The sequence below is a fragment of the Pogona vitticeps genome, chromosome 4, assembly GCF_051106095.1.
Source record: "Pogona vitticeps strain Pit_001003342236 chromosome 4, PviZW2.1, whole genome shotgun sequence".
Lineage (NCBI taxonomy): Eukaryota > Metazoa > Chordata > Lepidosauria > Squamata > Agamidae > Pogona > Pogona vitticeps.
In genome coordinates, this window is record NC_135786.1 from 18,360,991 (window position 1) to 18,374,725 (window position 13,735).

The following is a 13,735-nucleotide window of genomic DNA, read 5'->3' on the forward strand; positions in this document are numbered from 1 at the left end:
CAAGAAATAGAGTAAGATTTCCCCGGTTTTTGGAGATGTACTTTGTAACCTAAACAAGCATCTACATAGGATGCTATGACAAGGAGTCCTATAAGATCATTTTCAAAGAGATAGCCATGTGTAGAAAAGTTTGGTAAACAAGAGACTAGTGTATGCATTCACATAAGTGATTCAACATAAGTTATAGAACTACAATTTGCCCATCCATGATCTAGTAGGAACCTGTTTTCAAATGCCATTGACATTTCCTTGTGTTGCCTTTCCTTGTATCCTCATGCAGATAACACAGTGCATTTGGGAGTTATAGAGTCCCTGACTTCAACTAATTGCATAGTACACTGCACCCTTTATGTATGATGTAGAAGCATTCCTGGGGACGTGGTGGCGCTGCGGGCTAAACCAGAGAAGCCTGTGCTGCAGGGTCAGAAGACCAAGCAGTCATAAGATCGAATCCACACAACGGAGTGAGCACCCGTCGCTTGTCCCAGCTCCCGCCAACCTAGTGGTTTGAAAGCATGCAAATGCAAGTAGATAAATAGGGACGACTTCGGTGGGAAGGTAACAGCGTTCCGTGTCTAAGTCACACTGGCCATGTGACCACGGAAGATTGTCTTCGGACAAAACGCTGGCTCTATGGCTTGGAAACGGGGATGAGCACCGCCCCCTAGAGTCGAACACGACTGGACAAAAATTGTCAAGGGGAACCTTTACCTTTTTACCTTTAGAAGCATTCCTGGAAACAGATGGAAGTCACTTCAGAGAGCTCAAAGTGGCAGTGCCCTGAAAGATGCATCATTCACCATTTCCCAGCATTTAGTACACAGACATGTCTCACTGCCACCTTCACTTACAGGGTTTTGGGATGTGTGTTTTTTAACAGGTTTTGGAAGTTTCTATAATGTGTTAAACCTACTTGACTAAAAATTCCAACAGAAGAAAAAATATCTCTCTCTCTCTCTCTCTCTCTCTCTCTCTCTCTCTGTGTGTGTGTGTGTGTGTGTGTGTGTGTGTGTGTGTGTGTGTGTGCATGCGAATGTGCAGGGAAATGTTTGCTGCATCTATGGGTGCACATGTGCATGCACATGAGTAACAAAGATATCATCATTTTAAAAAAATCACTGCTTATTTGCAGTGTATTTATAAAAGCGCGACGAGAATTTCGGACAAGAACCAAGAATGGTCAGATTCATATCCTCAGCTGTTTTGTTGTTGGTAGTGGCGGTGCTGCTATGTTGCTGTTGCTGTTATTCCTGTTGTATGCTGTCAAGTTGCTTCAAACTTCCGGTGACCCTATGAAATAATAACTCACACTCTTATATGCACATCTTTAAAAGGTGAGCAGGGTTGAGTGTGTCAGGGTACCCGAGAGCAATACCCACAGGACTCTGTTATGAATCAAGATTCCCAGCAGGGTCCCCCAAGGTGGAGTAGTCAAGGCGAAGACAACAAGATCAAGGTCTATGCACCCTCTCCAGTGAAGCAGTTTCAATGGAGATGAATGAAGAGAAACCTCTGAAGGACACAAGTAGCTAGTGGTTGGCAGCAGTAAGATAAGGTGACACTAGCAAAGGAGCTTTCATATACAATAGCAGTGACATTCAAGCTTACTCTCATTAGTACTGAGCAGAAGAAAATAATAGTAAACTAGTTCTGAAATGTCTTCTCTCTCTCTCTCTCTCTCACACACACACACACAGACACACACACACAGAGACACACACACACACACACAGAGAGAGAGAGAGAGAGAGAGAGAGAGAGAGAGATCCCGCCTGTCCTACTATAAAAGACTGCTGTGTGGATAAAATGATGGAGAGACAGGATACAAGGGTAATATATGGTGTCCAACTTACACAACATTCAAAACCAAGTTGCATCACATGAACTCTCTGACTGGAAATATTTCCCACTTCAGTTACATTACTAAACAACATTTATAGGCAGACAGAGAAATGAAGCAATAAAGGATGCATTTCCCCCTCCTACTGTATTCTGTTTATATTCTGTCAAAGATATTTTATTTCTTTTTTTTTTACTATAACATAAACATAAAACACATAAACCAAAACACAGATTAACTGTGTTCCCCACAACCATAGTCGGGACCTCTTGCAATAATCTTCTTCTTCATCTATTCTTCTTCTTCTTTTATTGTCCTCTTCTCCATAACTGCATTGATTCTTGATTTGGAGCCTTCCCTTTTCCTCTTGCTAACACATATTCCAAAAAACTGCCCCATATATCATAAAAATTATTATTTTTCAACTCTCCTTTCTTAACCTTTAAATTACAAGTTTGCTTATCATTTATAGGTATGTTCCATATTTCATTATACCAATTACCCATTCTAAATTCAGATTTTGATTTCCATTGCCTAGCTATTCTTAATCTAGCGGCTGTTAATAAATTGGTAATCAATTCTTCAGTCATCTTATCATATTCCACATTCTCAAATACTGTATTGATAACAAAGCTATCTCAGGATTAAATTCTGAATCTTTTTCACATGTCATTTAGTTCTTTAAAGATTAGCACTAGACAAGGTTGCCCTCTTTCTCCAGTTCTGTTTTGTTTGATTATTGAAATGCTAGCAAATGTAATAAGGAATGATGATTTAATTGAAGGTATGGGTGAAAATAATAAAATAAAGATTAATTTGTTTGCTGATGATTTCCTATTGACAGTGGAAAAATCCACTGGAAAGTATAGACAGAATTAAAACTCATTTGGAAAAAATTTGGAAAAATAACTGGATTACACGTAAATAGGCAAAAATCTGAATTAATATTTTTTTAATCATAATAACTTAGAACAAGGAAGGTTTGCTGATAAATATGACTTTAAGACATGTAAATCAGTTAAATATTAAAGTATAGACTTAGTAAAAGACATTCAAAAAATAAAGGAATATAATTATAATGAATTAAAAGAAGAAATTGAAAAGAAATTACAATACAATAATTTAAAACTTTCTTGGCTTGGAAAGATTGCACTGATAAAAATGAAAATTTTACCAAAAATTTAATTTTTTATTTAGAATGTTACCAATACAGTTAACAGAGAATGATTTTAAATTTTGGCAAGGAATGATTAACAAATATTGTAATGAAGGAAAGAGAGCCAGAATAAATAAAAAGTATTGGTATAAAACAACAAAAAGGTGGTATAAATTTGTAAAAAGAATTATTATTTGGCTAATCAATTAAGGTTTACTGGAGAAGTTATATATAACCCAGGAAGGTTAATTTGGTGGAAAATGGAGCCATCAGAATTACAGGTAGATATTGAAAAATACCTATTTGGTATGGTCAAGAAATATAAAATAAGTGAAATTAATAACGCGTTTTTAAAGTCAATGTTAAACATATGGTATAAATATAGCAAGAATTTATGTCCATTGAACTCTCCACTAGGATTACTGAGTGAAATAGAGAATTTTCCTGTCAATATGAAAGTGTATGTGGAATTATTTAAAGAAAAAAAGTGATTGGATTGAAAGACTGTTTATAAAATGAGATTGAATGGTCAAATGGAACCAATCCTTCAGAATAAGAATATTTCATGGTTGAATTATATGCAATTAGAAAGACGGACTAACAAATGGGCAAAGAAATATAACAAAGGCAGAGAATACACGAAGTATGAACAATTTATATTATCATATGAAGATAGTCAGATGACTGAGTCAGTAAATGGTACAGTGAGTAAAATTTATGGATTCCTGCTTGACTTAGAAGAAGAAAGTGAGAAAGGATTGAAGTTAGTGTGGGAACAAGATTTTGGAAATGAATAAATGAGGAAGAATGGAGGAAGATGTGGAAAATGAGGGTTTTAAGATTTATGTCAGTGAGAATAAGAGAAAAAATTTTTAAATTTGGCTTAAGATGGTATTTAACACCGACAAAATTAAATAAAATTAAAGCTAGTAATTTGAAGGTCTGTTGGACATGTGAGAAGGAAATTGGTACATACTTTCATATGTGGTGGGAATGTGAAAAAGTACAAAGATTTTGGAAACTATTCAAGATATTTTATTTCTTAATAACTGATCACTTCTCCATGAAAAATGTGAATTATCTGATTCCAAACAAGCCCATTCTCCACTATATTGGTGCCTATAATTTCCAGAGACACAGCCACATAGTTACTGTAAAAGCAATAATTTGGCAGAGTTCTGAAGCTACCAGTATTTGCCGGCATATAAGACGACTGGGCATATAAGACAACCCCCCAACATTTCCACTCAAAATATTGAGTTTGTTATATACTCACTATATAAGACTACCCCCTCTTCCGCACACCTTCCATACACCAAATAAAAGCTGCTATTCATTGTCACCATTATACGGCTGCAGCATGACCGCAATGCCTTCGGCCCGCCCCTGCATCTCCCTGTGACCAGCACTAGTGCGCTAGTGCGCATGTGTGAGCTTTGTGTAGACAAGGGGCGGGCCAGAGCGCCGCTGCTTCCCACCGAGCAGAACAGGCCAGTCACGTCAAAAACACTGGCACCCCGTCTCACGGCTGATGCTCGCCGCAGCCATGCTGGATACCGTGCGATACTAGACGGTATGTAGAATGAGGTGGGCAGGCATCGGGAGGCTACTATGGGCACCGGGAGAGCATTGGAAGGCCACTATGGGCAGCTATGTCTATCCCAACTGAAGTGCATCCAGCGTATAAGACGACCCCCCACCCACTTGGAGGCATGTTTTTCAGGGCAAAAAAGTAGTCTTATATGCCAGCAAATACAGTATATTGATTGTGGCAGAAGATTTTGTCAGCTACAACACTTGGTCACACATAACGTTTCTGTAAGTTTCCACAAGAGTTTTCCATTTAATTCCACCCCAATTTCTCTCACTTGTATACCATTTATACACTACATCCAATCCTAAACTGAACATCCTATGGTTTGATATATTGCTTGTTTGTGCAAACTCCATTCTCCCACATTTTCCCAGATTCTAATTTACTGCTGTTTTCAGTATTATGTTCAATACTTTTACATTTTGGTACAGATTTTTTAAAGGGAGATTTTTGCTTTACTTACTTTGTCGATGCATGTCTACTACTAATTGAAGTTCAAGAATGGCATATTTTCTCACCAAGATAATGTCTTATAACTTTCATGGACTGAATAAAATAAGGATCATTTAACTGAAACTCAAATTCATATTGAATATTACTTTCCCTTCCTTTTCTGTGTCTCCATATTCATCAGTGAACACGTGGACATACAGATAAAAATTTCATTATTCAATTAAGAACTGACACATCTCATATGTGGGTAATCTTCTGATGACTCTTTTTCTTAAAACACCGATATGTGTGTTTTTAATTACAGTGGGGTCTCGACTTACGAACTTAATCCATATTGGAAGGCAGTTCTCAGGTCGAAAAGTTCTTAAGTCGAATCTGCATTTCCCATAGGAATGCATTGAAAACCATTTAATCCGTATCTGCTCTTTTTGTCCATAGAAACTAATGGTAAGCTGCTATTCTGCCTTCTGCCACTAGATGGGGATATTTTTTTCTTTTTTCCTTTTAACCTAAGATGACTTAGCTTTAAAAAAAGGGGGAAAAGAGTTCGTAACTCGAATCTAAGTTCGTAAGTCGAGTCCATATATTCCTATGAGAGCGGTTCGTAAGTCGAAACGTTCGTATGTCGAGCCGTTCGTAAGTCGAGACCCCACTGTAATAGAAATCTTCATACTTTGAGAGCAGGCATTCTGAACCACATGTTCATTAAGATATTTTTTCTAGACAAAATGTAAGCACCACTTCCGGCCTGGGTAAGTCATGAATTCTTTTGTAGATCTCTATTCTTAGATGCTGTTTTTGCAGAGTAAAATAATTCTATCATTGGAACTGCCTGTTTTGTTATTGTGTTTCCAAAATACAAGAGGGGAGTGGCAACAATACCAACCTAAACTATGACCCTAAGTTTCTTGCAAAACTGAAAATAGGTAATTGAGCCGTTGAATACAAGCATTAAAGAAAACACCTGCACTTCTGGAAACACTGAGCATTTAATCTGACAACCGTTCCAAGATCATGGTGTTTGTTGTTCTTGTTACATGTCATCAAGTGACCAAAGACCTACAATGATCCCATGAATGAGCAACCTCCAAAATGTCCTGTCATCAGCAGTGCTGCTCAGCTCTTGCTAACTCAAGGCCATTGCTTCCTTGATGGAGTCAATCCATCTTATATTTGGTCTTACTCTTACCCTACTGTCAAGAGCATGGTACACAGGATCATTTCAGTGTGTTTCTTTACAATACTCACAATGGCTGGAATTCCGTTGGTGTTCATATCAGATCTGCCTAAGTTGTCATAGCTAATTGTGGCTAATGGATGAGGCGCTGGGGTGCATCTCAGTTTCACAATTGGACACATGACCCAGCATGTTATCAATGATGCACAATTAGAAGCAGCAGATTTTACGTATCTTGCACAAATGCCAATAGGTTACCTCTGAGACTTTTAAAATAGCAAACTACTCTTAATAAGCTTTATCTTTTTACCTCCAACAGCCCAGTTCTTCCTCTTTTACTATACCATGCACCTCTGGATCTCACTTTGGCTCAAAACTACAAACCAGGTAGTGTTTTGATAGGTATACTGTTTCCAATGTAAAACAACGGTCCCATTCTTCAGATGGAAGAACAAAGGGACAAAGATACTGATTTGCCAAAAGTTGACAAAGAAGGTTATCCCTAGGAACTTGAAACCATGATTCCCAGGACCCAGTTCTACATTATCAGTGCAATATCGGGGCAAAGGGAGACAGACAGAAATCTTCAATAGCATTAACCACATGAACCTAGACTGGAAAATGAAGTGTAAATAACTGAAATAAAGGAACAAGTCAAGGTAAAGTTGGACACCATTTGTGATTAAATAAATAAGGGACCCGAGATGCCTCTAAATGCACACATGCTCACAGTATTAATTCTATATACAGGTCTTCTGTACTATGAAAACTTTAGATATTTTCCTCGCACAGTTCTGTAAAACTTTAGATCCCTTGAAATGATTTCCTCCCCAAATCCTTCAGACCAAAAATAGAGTTGCATTCTCATTTAACATACCAAAGTCATGGCTTTTCTTAATAGCAAAAATGAAAGAGAGGGATCATTTGGGTATCATATCAGCAAATGTGCAACCAGATATTTATTTATTTATTTATTTATTTATTTATTTATTTATTTATTTATTTATTTATTTATTGTAGTGACAATCTCTGTGTATACTGTAACAAATAACCCCATGGTATGTACACTGGTGCCTACATTGGTAGTAACAAGACATTTAAAAAAAAAAAAAACCTAACATTTAGTAGGGTAACCAACATGTTCCCATAGACTGTCTGATATCTACCCCTTAACAAAAATGCTCCAAAACAGACATTCCAATTACTTGTGCACTGATGTGATTGACAAGACAGAAGAATTGAATGTACACATTAAGGCCAATAATAGATTTTACATCTTCAGTGTAAACTGATGTCCACCAAAACTGATTAAGGCTGGAATCGCATACTTTTGTTTGTTAACTTACAAGCCTGCACATACTTCTCTGGGAATAAAGTTCTGCTGAACTCAAAAGGGATTACTTATAAGTAGACAAGTATAGGGTTGCACTGTAAATCTCTCATCTGAAAACTACTGTGACAGCTCAAGAAGCAAAATGATTGTCTATGCATGTAATCCTGTGTGTGTTGTTTTATTTCTTTTTTATCAACAATACAATACCCTTTACCTATAAATGTTCAAGGAAACCTAGTACCATCTATACCTGGAAATAAAAAGAGATCAGAAACCTGTCAAGAAGTTGGGTGTGCAAACACCACTAAAGTGAATGAGAACTATTCACAAGCCAAAGTTTTTTTGCTGCCACCCGGCTTCTCCTCTGGAATGAGCCAATCTGGAAAGTTGGAAGGCATTCAGAGGGTTGTGATTTCTTCATTAATTCCTCTTTCAATCTGCACTTGCCTTCTGCTTTATTGACATCCTCAATCCAACCCCCACAAACACACACCCTGCTTAATAAAGAGTTCTGTGAATTTCAACAGCTTGCTATTTCATCAAAGTGTTTAAGACCCTTGGAAAGGTACAGTATATTGAGAGAAGCAGATCTGGGCTGCTTCTCACCCTTTGCTTCCATTGACTGGAAATGTGCATATACAAGCTGTTTCTATATTTTCCAGATCTGTTTTCCAGATCCCGCACAGGAAAGCGGCATCTGGAAGAGACCGGCTTTTTTTTTATTATTATTTTTTTATTTTTTTGGCAAGGTGATCTGAACAAAAATAAATAAAAAATAAAATACCCATGGGTTTCCTTTCAGTTCCTCAGACACCGGAAGGATTTCCACTCCACACATTTCCATCTGGCAAAAAGCTACATCTGGCAAACCACAGCCCTTTCCCACCCTCAAAAGAAATACAGCGAGAGGGAAAATAGGCACACTTACTCCTAGGCGTCTGCTCCTAATCTTGACATATCCTTGCTTCACGATGTCATTAAAATTGGAAGCCATCCTGGACAATCGGCGTGGCGGAGAAGGACGGGAGTTGGAGCAAAAGTTGAGATGCAATCCAGGTCGTCGGCGTGGCTTGGGAAAAGGGGGTGTCCTTGGTTTGCTTTTCAGACGACACCCCACCCCATCCCTCCCACCCCCCACCCACCCATTCACTCCCTCCCTCCCTCCACCCCGATCAGCCCTTGGAACAAATCTCCCGGTCCTTCTGACTCAGAAACCCCGACGGCGAGAGGAGGTTGGAGGAGGGCAGGAAACCTGGGGGCGTTGTGGCTGTTGTTTAAAATCCACTGGGGAAGGGAGGGAAGCGTGTGAATGAAACGGAAGAAAGGGTCTCCTCCCGGGTCAGCTGACAGGGGAAAAAAAGACAGCTTGCAGCTGACTGGCTTGGGGAATGAGATCAGAGGATCGGAGGATCAGCCTAGATTCCCCAGTTGCCGCCTCCTCTTTTCCCTGCTCGCCTTCCTCCCCGGGAAGGGGGCGAGGAGATCCGCCCGCCCTTCCTGGCGGCTGCCCGGCAGACCGAAACGCGGAGAGGGGGGAGAGAGGCACCCGCCACCTCCGCCCGGCAGGACCGCCAGATTTTGTGCAAAGGGAGGCTGGGCGCTTCAAGCCAGTGGGGGCAACCCAGCCTATTTCCCGCTGCCCCGTAATTCCCGCCTCCCTCCTTACCTGAGGCGAAGGGGTCAGGCCCCTTCCCTTACCCACGCCTGCCCCCCACCCCACCCCCGTTGAACTGCCAGCCTGTGTGTCTTTGGAGGGTGGGGATGGGTTGGGGTGAATAAGGAGCTTTTCTTTGAACAAATAAGCCCACGGCCCAGCTTTCAAGCCAAACCCAGACAAAACCAGTAGGTAGGAAGAATTCTAATGTGGGGGCAAGGTAGAGCTTTGTGCCCCTCAGCTGACTTGTGAGGTGAATACATGAGATGGAGTTGAGTAAAACGACTGTCTACTTTCCTCTCTGTGTCTCTGTGGAAGGGATCTGTAATCTTAGAACCGCAGAGCTGAAAGGGACTCTTATGGATCATGGAGTCCAGCCCTCCTAGTTAAGGAGTCATAGTGGGGAATCGAACTCTCAACCAATGGGTCCACAGACAGATGTCTAAACCACTATCGACACCTGCCACTTGGATTTCAGGAGGAGGCACCCCCAAGCCCCAAACACAGTTTCCTCTGTGGGGAAGAAATGTGTCTGTCTCTCGGTGTGTATGAGTTTAAATGAATAGTTAATACCATGGAAGCCTTTTCTGGATGTACAATAAAATAGTAAACAAAAGTTAGGCCACTAACAGATTCCCAGTCAAACTGTGGAACTGAAAGGGGCATCAAATATATACAAGACCATTGTCCTCCAAAAAGGGACGTGGTGGGGCCGCGGGCTAAACCGCAGAAGCCTGTGCTGCAGGGTCAGAAGACCAAGCAGTCATAAGATTGAATCCACGCAATGGAGTGAGCTCCCGTCGCTTGTCCCAGTTCCCACCAACCTAGCAGTTCGAAAGCATGTAAATACAAGTAGATAAATAGGTACCACCTCGGTGGGAAAGTAACAGTGTTCCGTGTCTAAGGCCATGTGACCTTGGAAGATTGTCTTCGGACAAAATGCTGGCTCTATGGCTTAGAAACGGGGATGAGCACCGCCCCCTAGAGTCGAACACGACTGGACAAAAATTGTCAAGGGGAACCTTTACCTTTATTGTCCTCCAAAGCAGGAAATTCAGAGTTAAAGCTTCCCCTGGCAGAGGGCCATCCCACCTTCATGTAAGAACCTTCTATGAAGGACAGCCCATTCCACGCTCAAAGTCTTGTTATTCCTGATATTCTTCCCACCACCGCCCACATTGAAAGGCCAAAAGAAGAAGAAGCAACAGCAATAGTGCTGGGAAAAGAAAGATAGTTAGAGATTAATTTGTGATTCTCCAGGACTTTTCTGGGTTACACATTTTCAATGCCAGGGATGAACTTTGTGAAGATATAAAATAATGGACTCATGTGGCTCTGAGGACACACAGAGTTCATTCTGTTCACAACCTACTGTGACAAACCCAGACCTACTGGGATATGTCACACAGTTACACTAAGCTGCCACCAACCATTCCCTATAATAAGTCACACAGACCAGGGATGGATTTTTAAACAACAAAAGAATAAGGTTTATTTTAAATCCAAACAGGGTAAATAAAACAATCAGGTGAATAAAATAAAGTAACGTGGCTTATTCTCACACACACAAGCATACAGTTTGGTTCACCTAGAACCTTTAACTTAAAGCACAGACCCTGAACCCATCAGTTCTGGCTAACCAACAGACCCCTGAACCTTTCAGGCTGGTACTCTGACACACAGTAGTACCCTGTCAGACACCCAGACTCCCACAACAGCTTCTTCTTCCCCAGCTGCTGCTTCGTCCCAACCCAGTGTCTCACAGTCTGTCTCAGCATCTCACCACACAGGCATCACATATTTATACAGTACAGCCCCTCCTCCTGATGTCCCGCCTTCCACTCCCCATAGGATGGAACTTTCCCTCCAAACCCATGACAGACAGGTAACATCAGTGCTGTTATGTAACACCTCCCCTCTTTAAAAGTTGTTTTGTAGGGGGAAAGCTAAAAGTGCTTTTCACCAAAAAAACAACCTGCATAAAATACACAACAACATTTATACATACCATATAATACTTACATATACTTACACTCCAAGTTAACCATAGCAAATATGCATTTAAACATTTTACCATATACATTACATTAATTTACCTTTATTCATACAAACCCAAATTCAAAACACAGGTACATTTTAACTTTTTGTTCACCATTATATACATATAGTCCATGTTCTTTCGCCGTCTTCAGTCTTCAGGTCTTCTTGATAAGGCGTCAGCAACACAGTTCACTGACCCTCTGACCACCTTCACTTCAAAGTCATAGTCCTGTAAGTTCAAAGCCCACCTCATAAGTTTGCTATTGTGGGTTTTCATCGTCTTTAACCATTGCAATGGTGAATGGTCAGTACACAGAATAAAATGTCTTCCCCAGATGTAAGGCTTGGCCTTCTGGATCGCGTAGACTATGGCCAAACACTCCTTCTCCACGGTTGCCAAATGTCTCTCACCTTTTTGAAGTTTCCTACTCAGGTAGGACACTGGATGCTGGTCACCATTCTCATCCTCTTGGCACAGAACTGCTCCTACCCCGCTGTTAGACGCGTCGGTGTAGATGATAAACTCCCGGTCGAAGTCTGGAGCACGCAGGACAGGATAGTTGATTAACGCCTCCTTCAACCTCTGGAACGCCGCCTCACAGTCGCTGGTCCACGGGATGCGGTCATCAGCCTTCTTCCTCGTCAGATCGGTCAGCGGAGCCGCAATCTCGCTAAACCTCGGGATGAACTTTCTGTAGTAGCCCACCAACCCAAGAAATGATTTGACTTTTTTCTTGGTGTTGGGTCTAGGCCAATCTCGAACAGCTTCTATTTTGGCCTCCAGGGGTTTTATCATTCCTCCCCCTACCATGTGACCCAAGTATTTTAATTCTGGGCTACCCAGCTGACACTTGCTGGCCTTTACTGTTAGCCCTGCTGCACTTAACCTCTGCAGCACTAACTCCAGGTGTAACAGGTGATCTTCCCAGGTATTACTGAAGATCCCTATGTCGTCAATGTAGGCCACTGTAAAGTCACTGAGCCCTGCCAAGGTCTGGTCCATCAGCCTTTGGAATGTGGCTGGTGCATTTCTGAGACCAAAGCTCAGGACTCGAAACTCATAGAGACCAAAAGGGCTGCAAAAGGCAGTCTTTTCTTGATCCCCGGGATCAATTCTTAATTGCCAATATCCCTTTACCAGGTCCAATGATGAGATGAACCGACAACCCCCTATGGTTTCAATCAGGTTGTCTAGCCTGGGCATTGGGTAGGCATCAGGAGTGGTTACACGGTTTAATTTCCTGTAATCGACACAAAACCTAATGCTCCCATCAGGCTTGTCCACAAGGACTATCGGAGAGGACCAAGGACTAGAAGAGGGGACGATTATGTTCTCCCTCAGCATTTCGTCCAGCTCCTTCCGCACCTTGTCCCTATAGGGTCCCGTTACTCGGTATGGGGATACTGCCTGCGGGGGTGCATCCCCTGTGTGGATCCGATGCATCACTCCCTTCACTATCCCCGGCTTGTTGGAAAACACCTGTTGATATTTATTAAGCAGCATTTTTAGTTCTTGCTGCTGGTCTTGGGTGAGTGCAGGACTGATCTTTACCTCCTCTGGGTTGTATTTTACTTCCCCTCTACCCTCCCAGAAGGGTAATTCAGCTTCCTCACTCTCAGCTGCTTTTATCGCGAATAAAACCCTCTGTTCCCCTCTGTAGTAGGGTTTTAGGGCATTCACATGAACCACCCTCCTTGCTTGGTTCTCCTCCTGCTCTATTAGGTAGTTCAGGTCTGACATCTTGGAAATGACCCTATATGGTCCTGCCCATTTGAGCTGCAGTTTATTCTCTCTGCAGGGCCTAAGCCAAAGCACTTCCTCCCCTGGGTCAAAGTGCCTCTCTCTAGCTTTGTGGTCATACCATGTTTTCTGTCTGACCTTCTGAGCTTGCAGGTTTTCTGCTGCCAGCTCTAGATTTCTCCTTAGGTCATTCATCAAGGTGTCTATGTAAGTCACAACGTCTTGTGGGTCATCCTGGGTGATCTGCTCCCAATTTTGTTTGATCAAATCAAGGGGCCCTTTCACCCGTCTCCCAAATAGAAGTTCAAATGGACTAAACCCGGTACTGGCTTGTGGCACTGATCGATAAGCAAACAAAAGGGGTTGCAGCTTCTGGTCCCAATTGTTTGGATTCTCTGCCAAGTAAGCCCTAATCATGCGCATTAGAGTCCCATTGAACTTCTCAGTTAACCCATTACTTTCAGGATGATAGGCAGTGGTTTCCTTGTGCTTAATTCCACAGATCTGCCATAAGCGTTTCATGAGCTTTGATGTGAACGATGCTCCCAAATCTGTGATTATCTCTGAGGCAAATCCCATCCTGGACATATACCCCACCAAAGCATCGGCCACTGTGTTAGTTTCAATGTTAGTCAGGGGTATGGCTTCAGGATACCTTGTGGCATGGTCCACAATTGTTAGGATGAACCTGTTCCCCCTCTTTGTGGCCTTGGGCAAAGGTCCCACTATATCCACCCCTATGCATTT

At 41.7% G+C, this 13,735-nt stretch overlaps 1 protein-coding gene across 2 annotated transcripts in view; it reads right to left on the reverse strand.

The window, feature by feature from the left end:
• Positions 1-8,943, reverse strand: part of DOK5 (docking protein 5) — a 74,794-nt gene extending 65,851 nt beyond the window's left edge. The window contains exon 1 of one of the 2 annotated variants that reach the window (XM_020779541.3): positions 8,482-8,943. In XM_020779541.3, coding sequence (XP_020635200.3) covers positions 8,482-8,547 — 66 coding nt within the window. In that variant the 5' untranslated portion in view covers positions 8,548-8,943. The remainder of the gene's footprint in view (positions 1-8,481) is intronic. The other variant, XM_020779542.3, reaches the window with a different exon arrangement.
• Between the last annotated feature and the right edge of the window lie 4,792 nt (positions 8,944-13,735).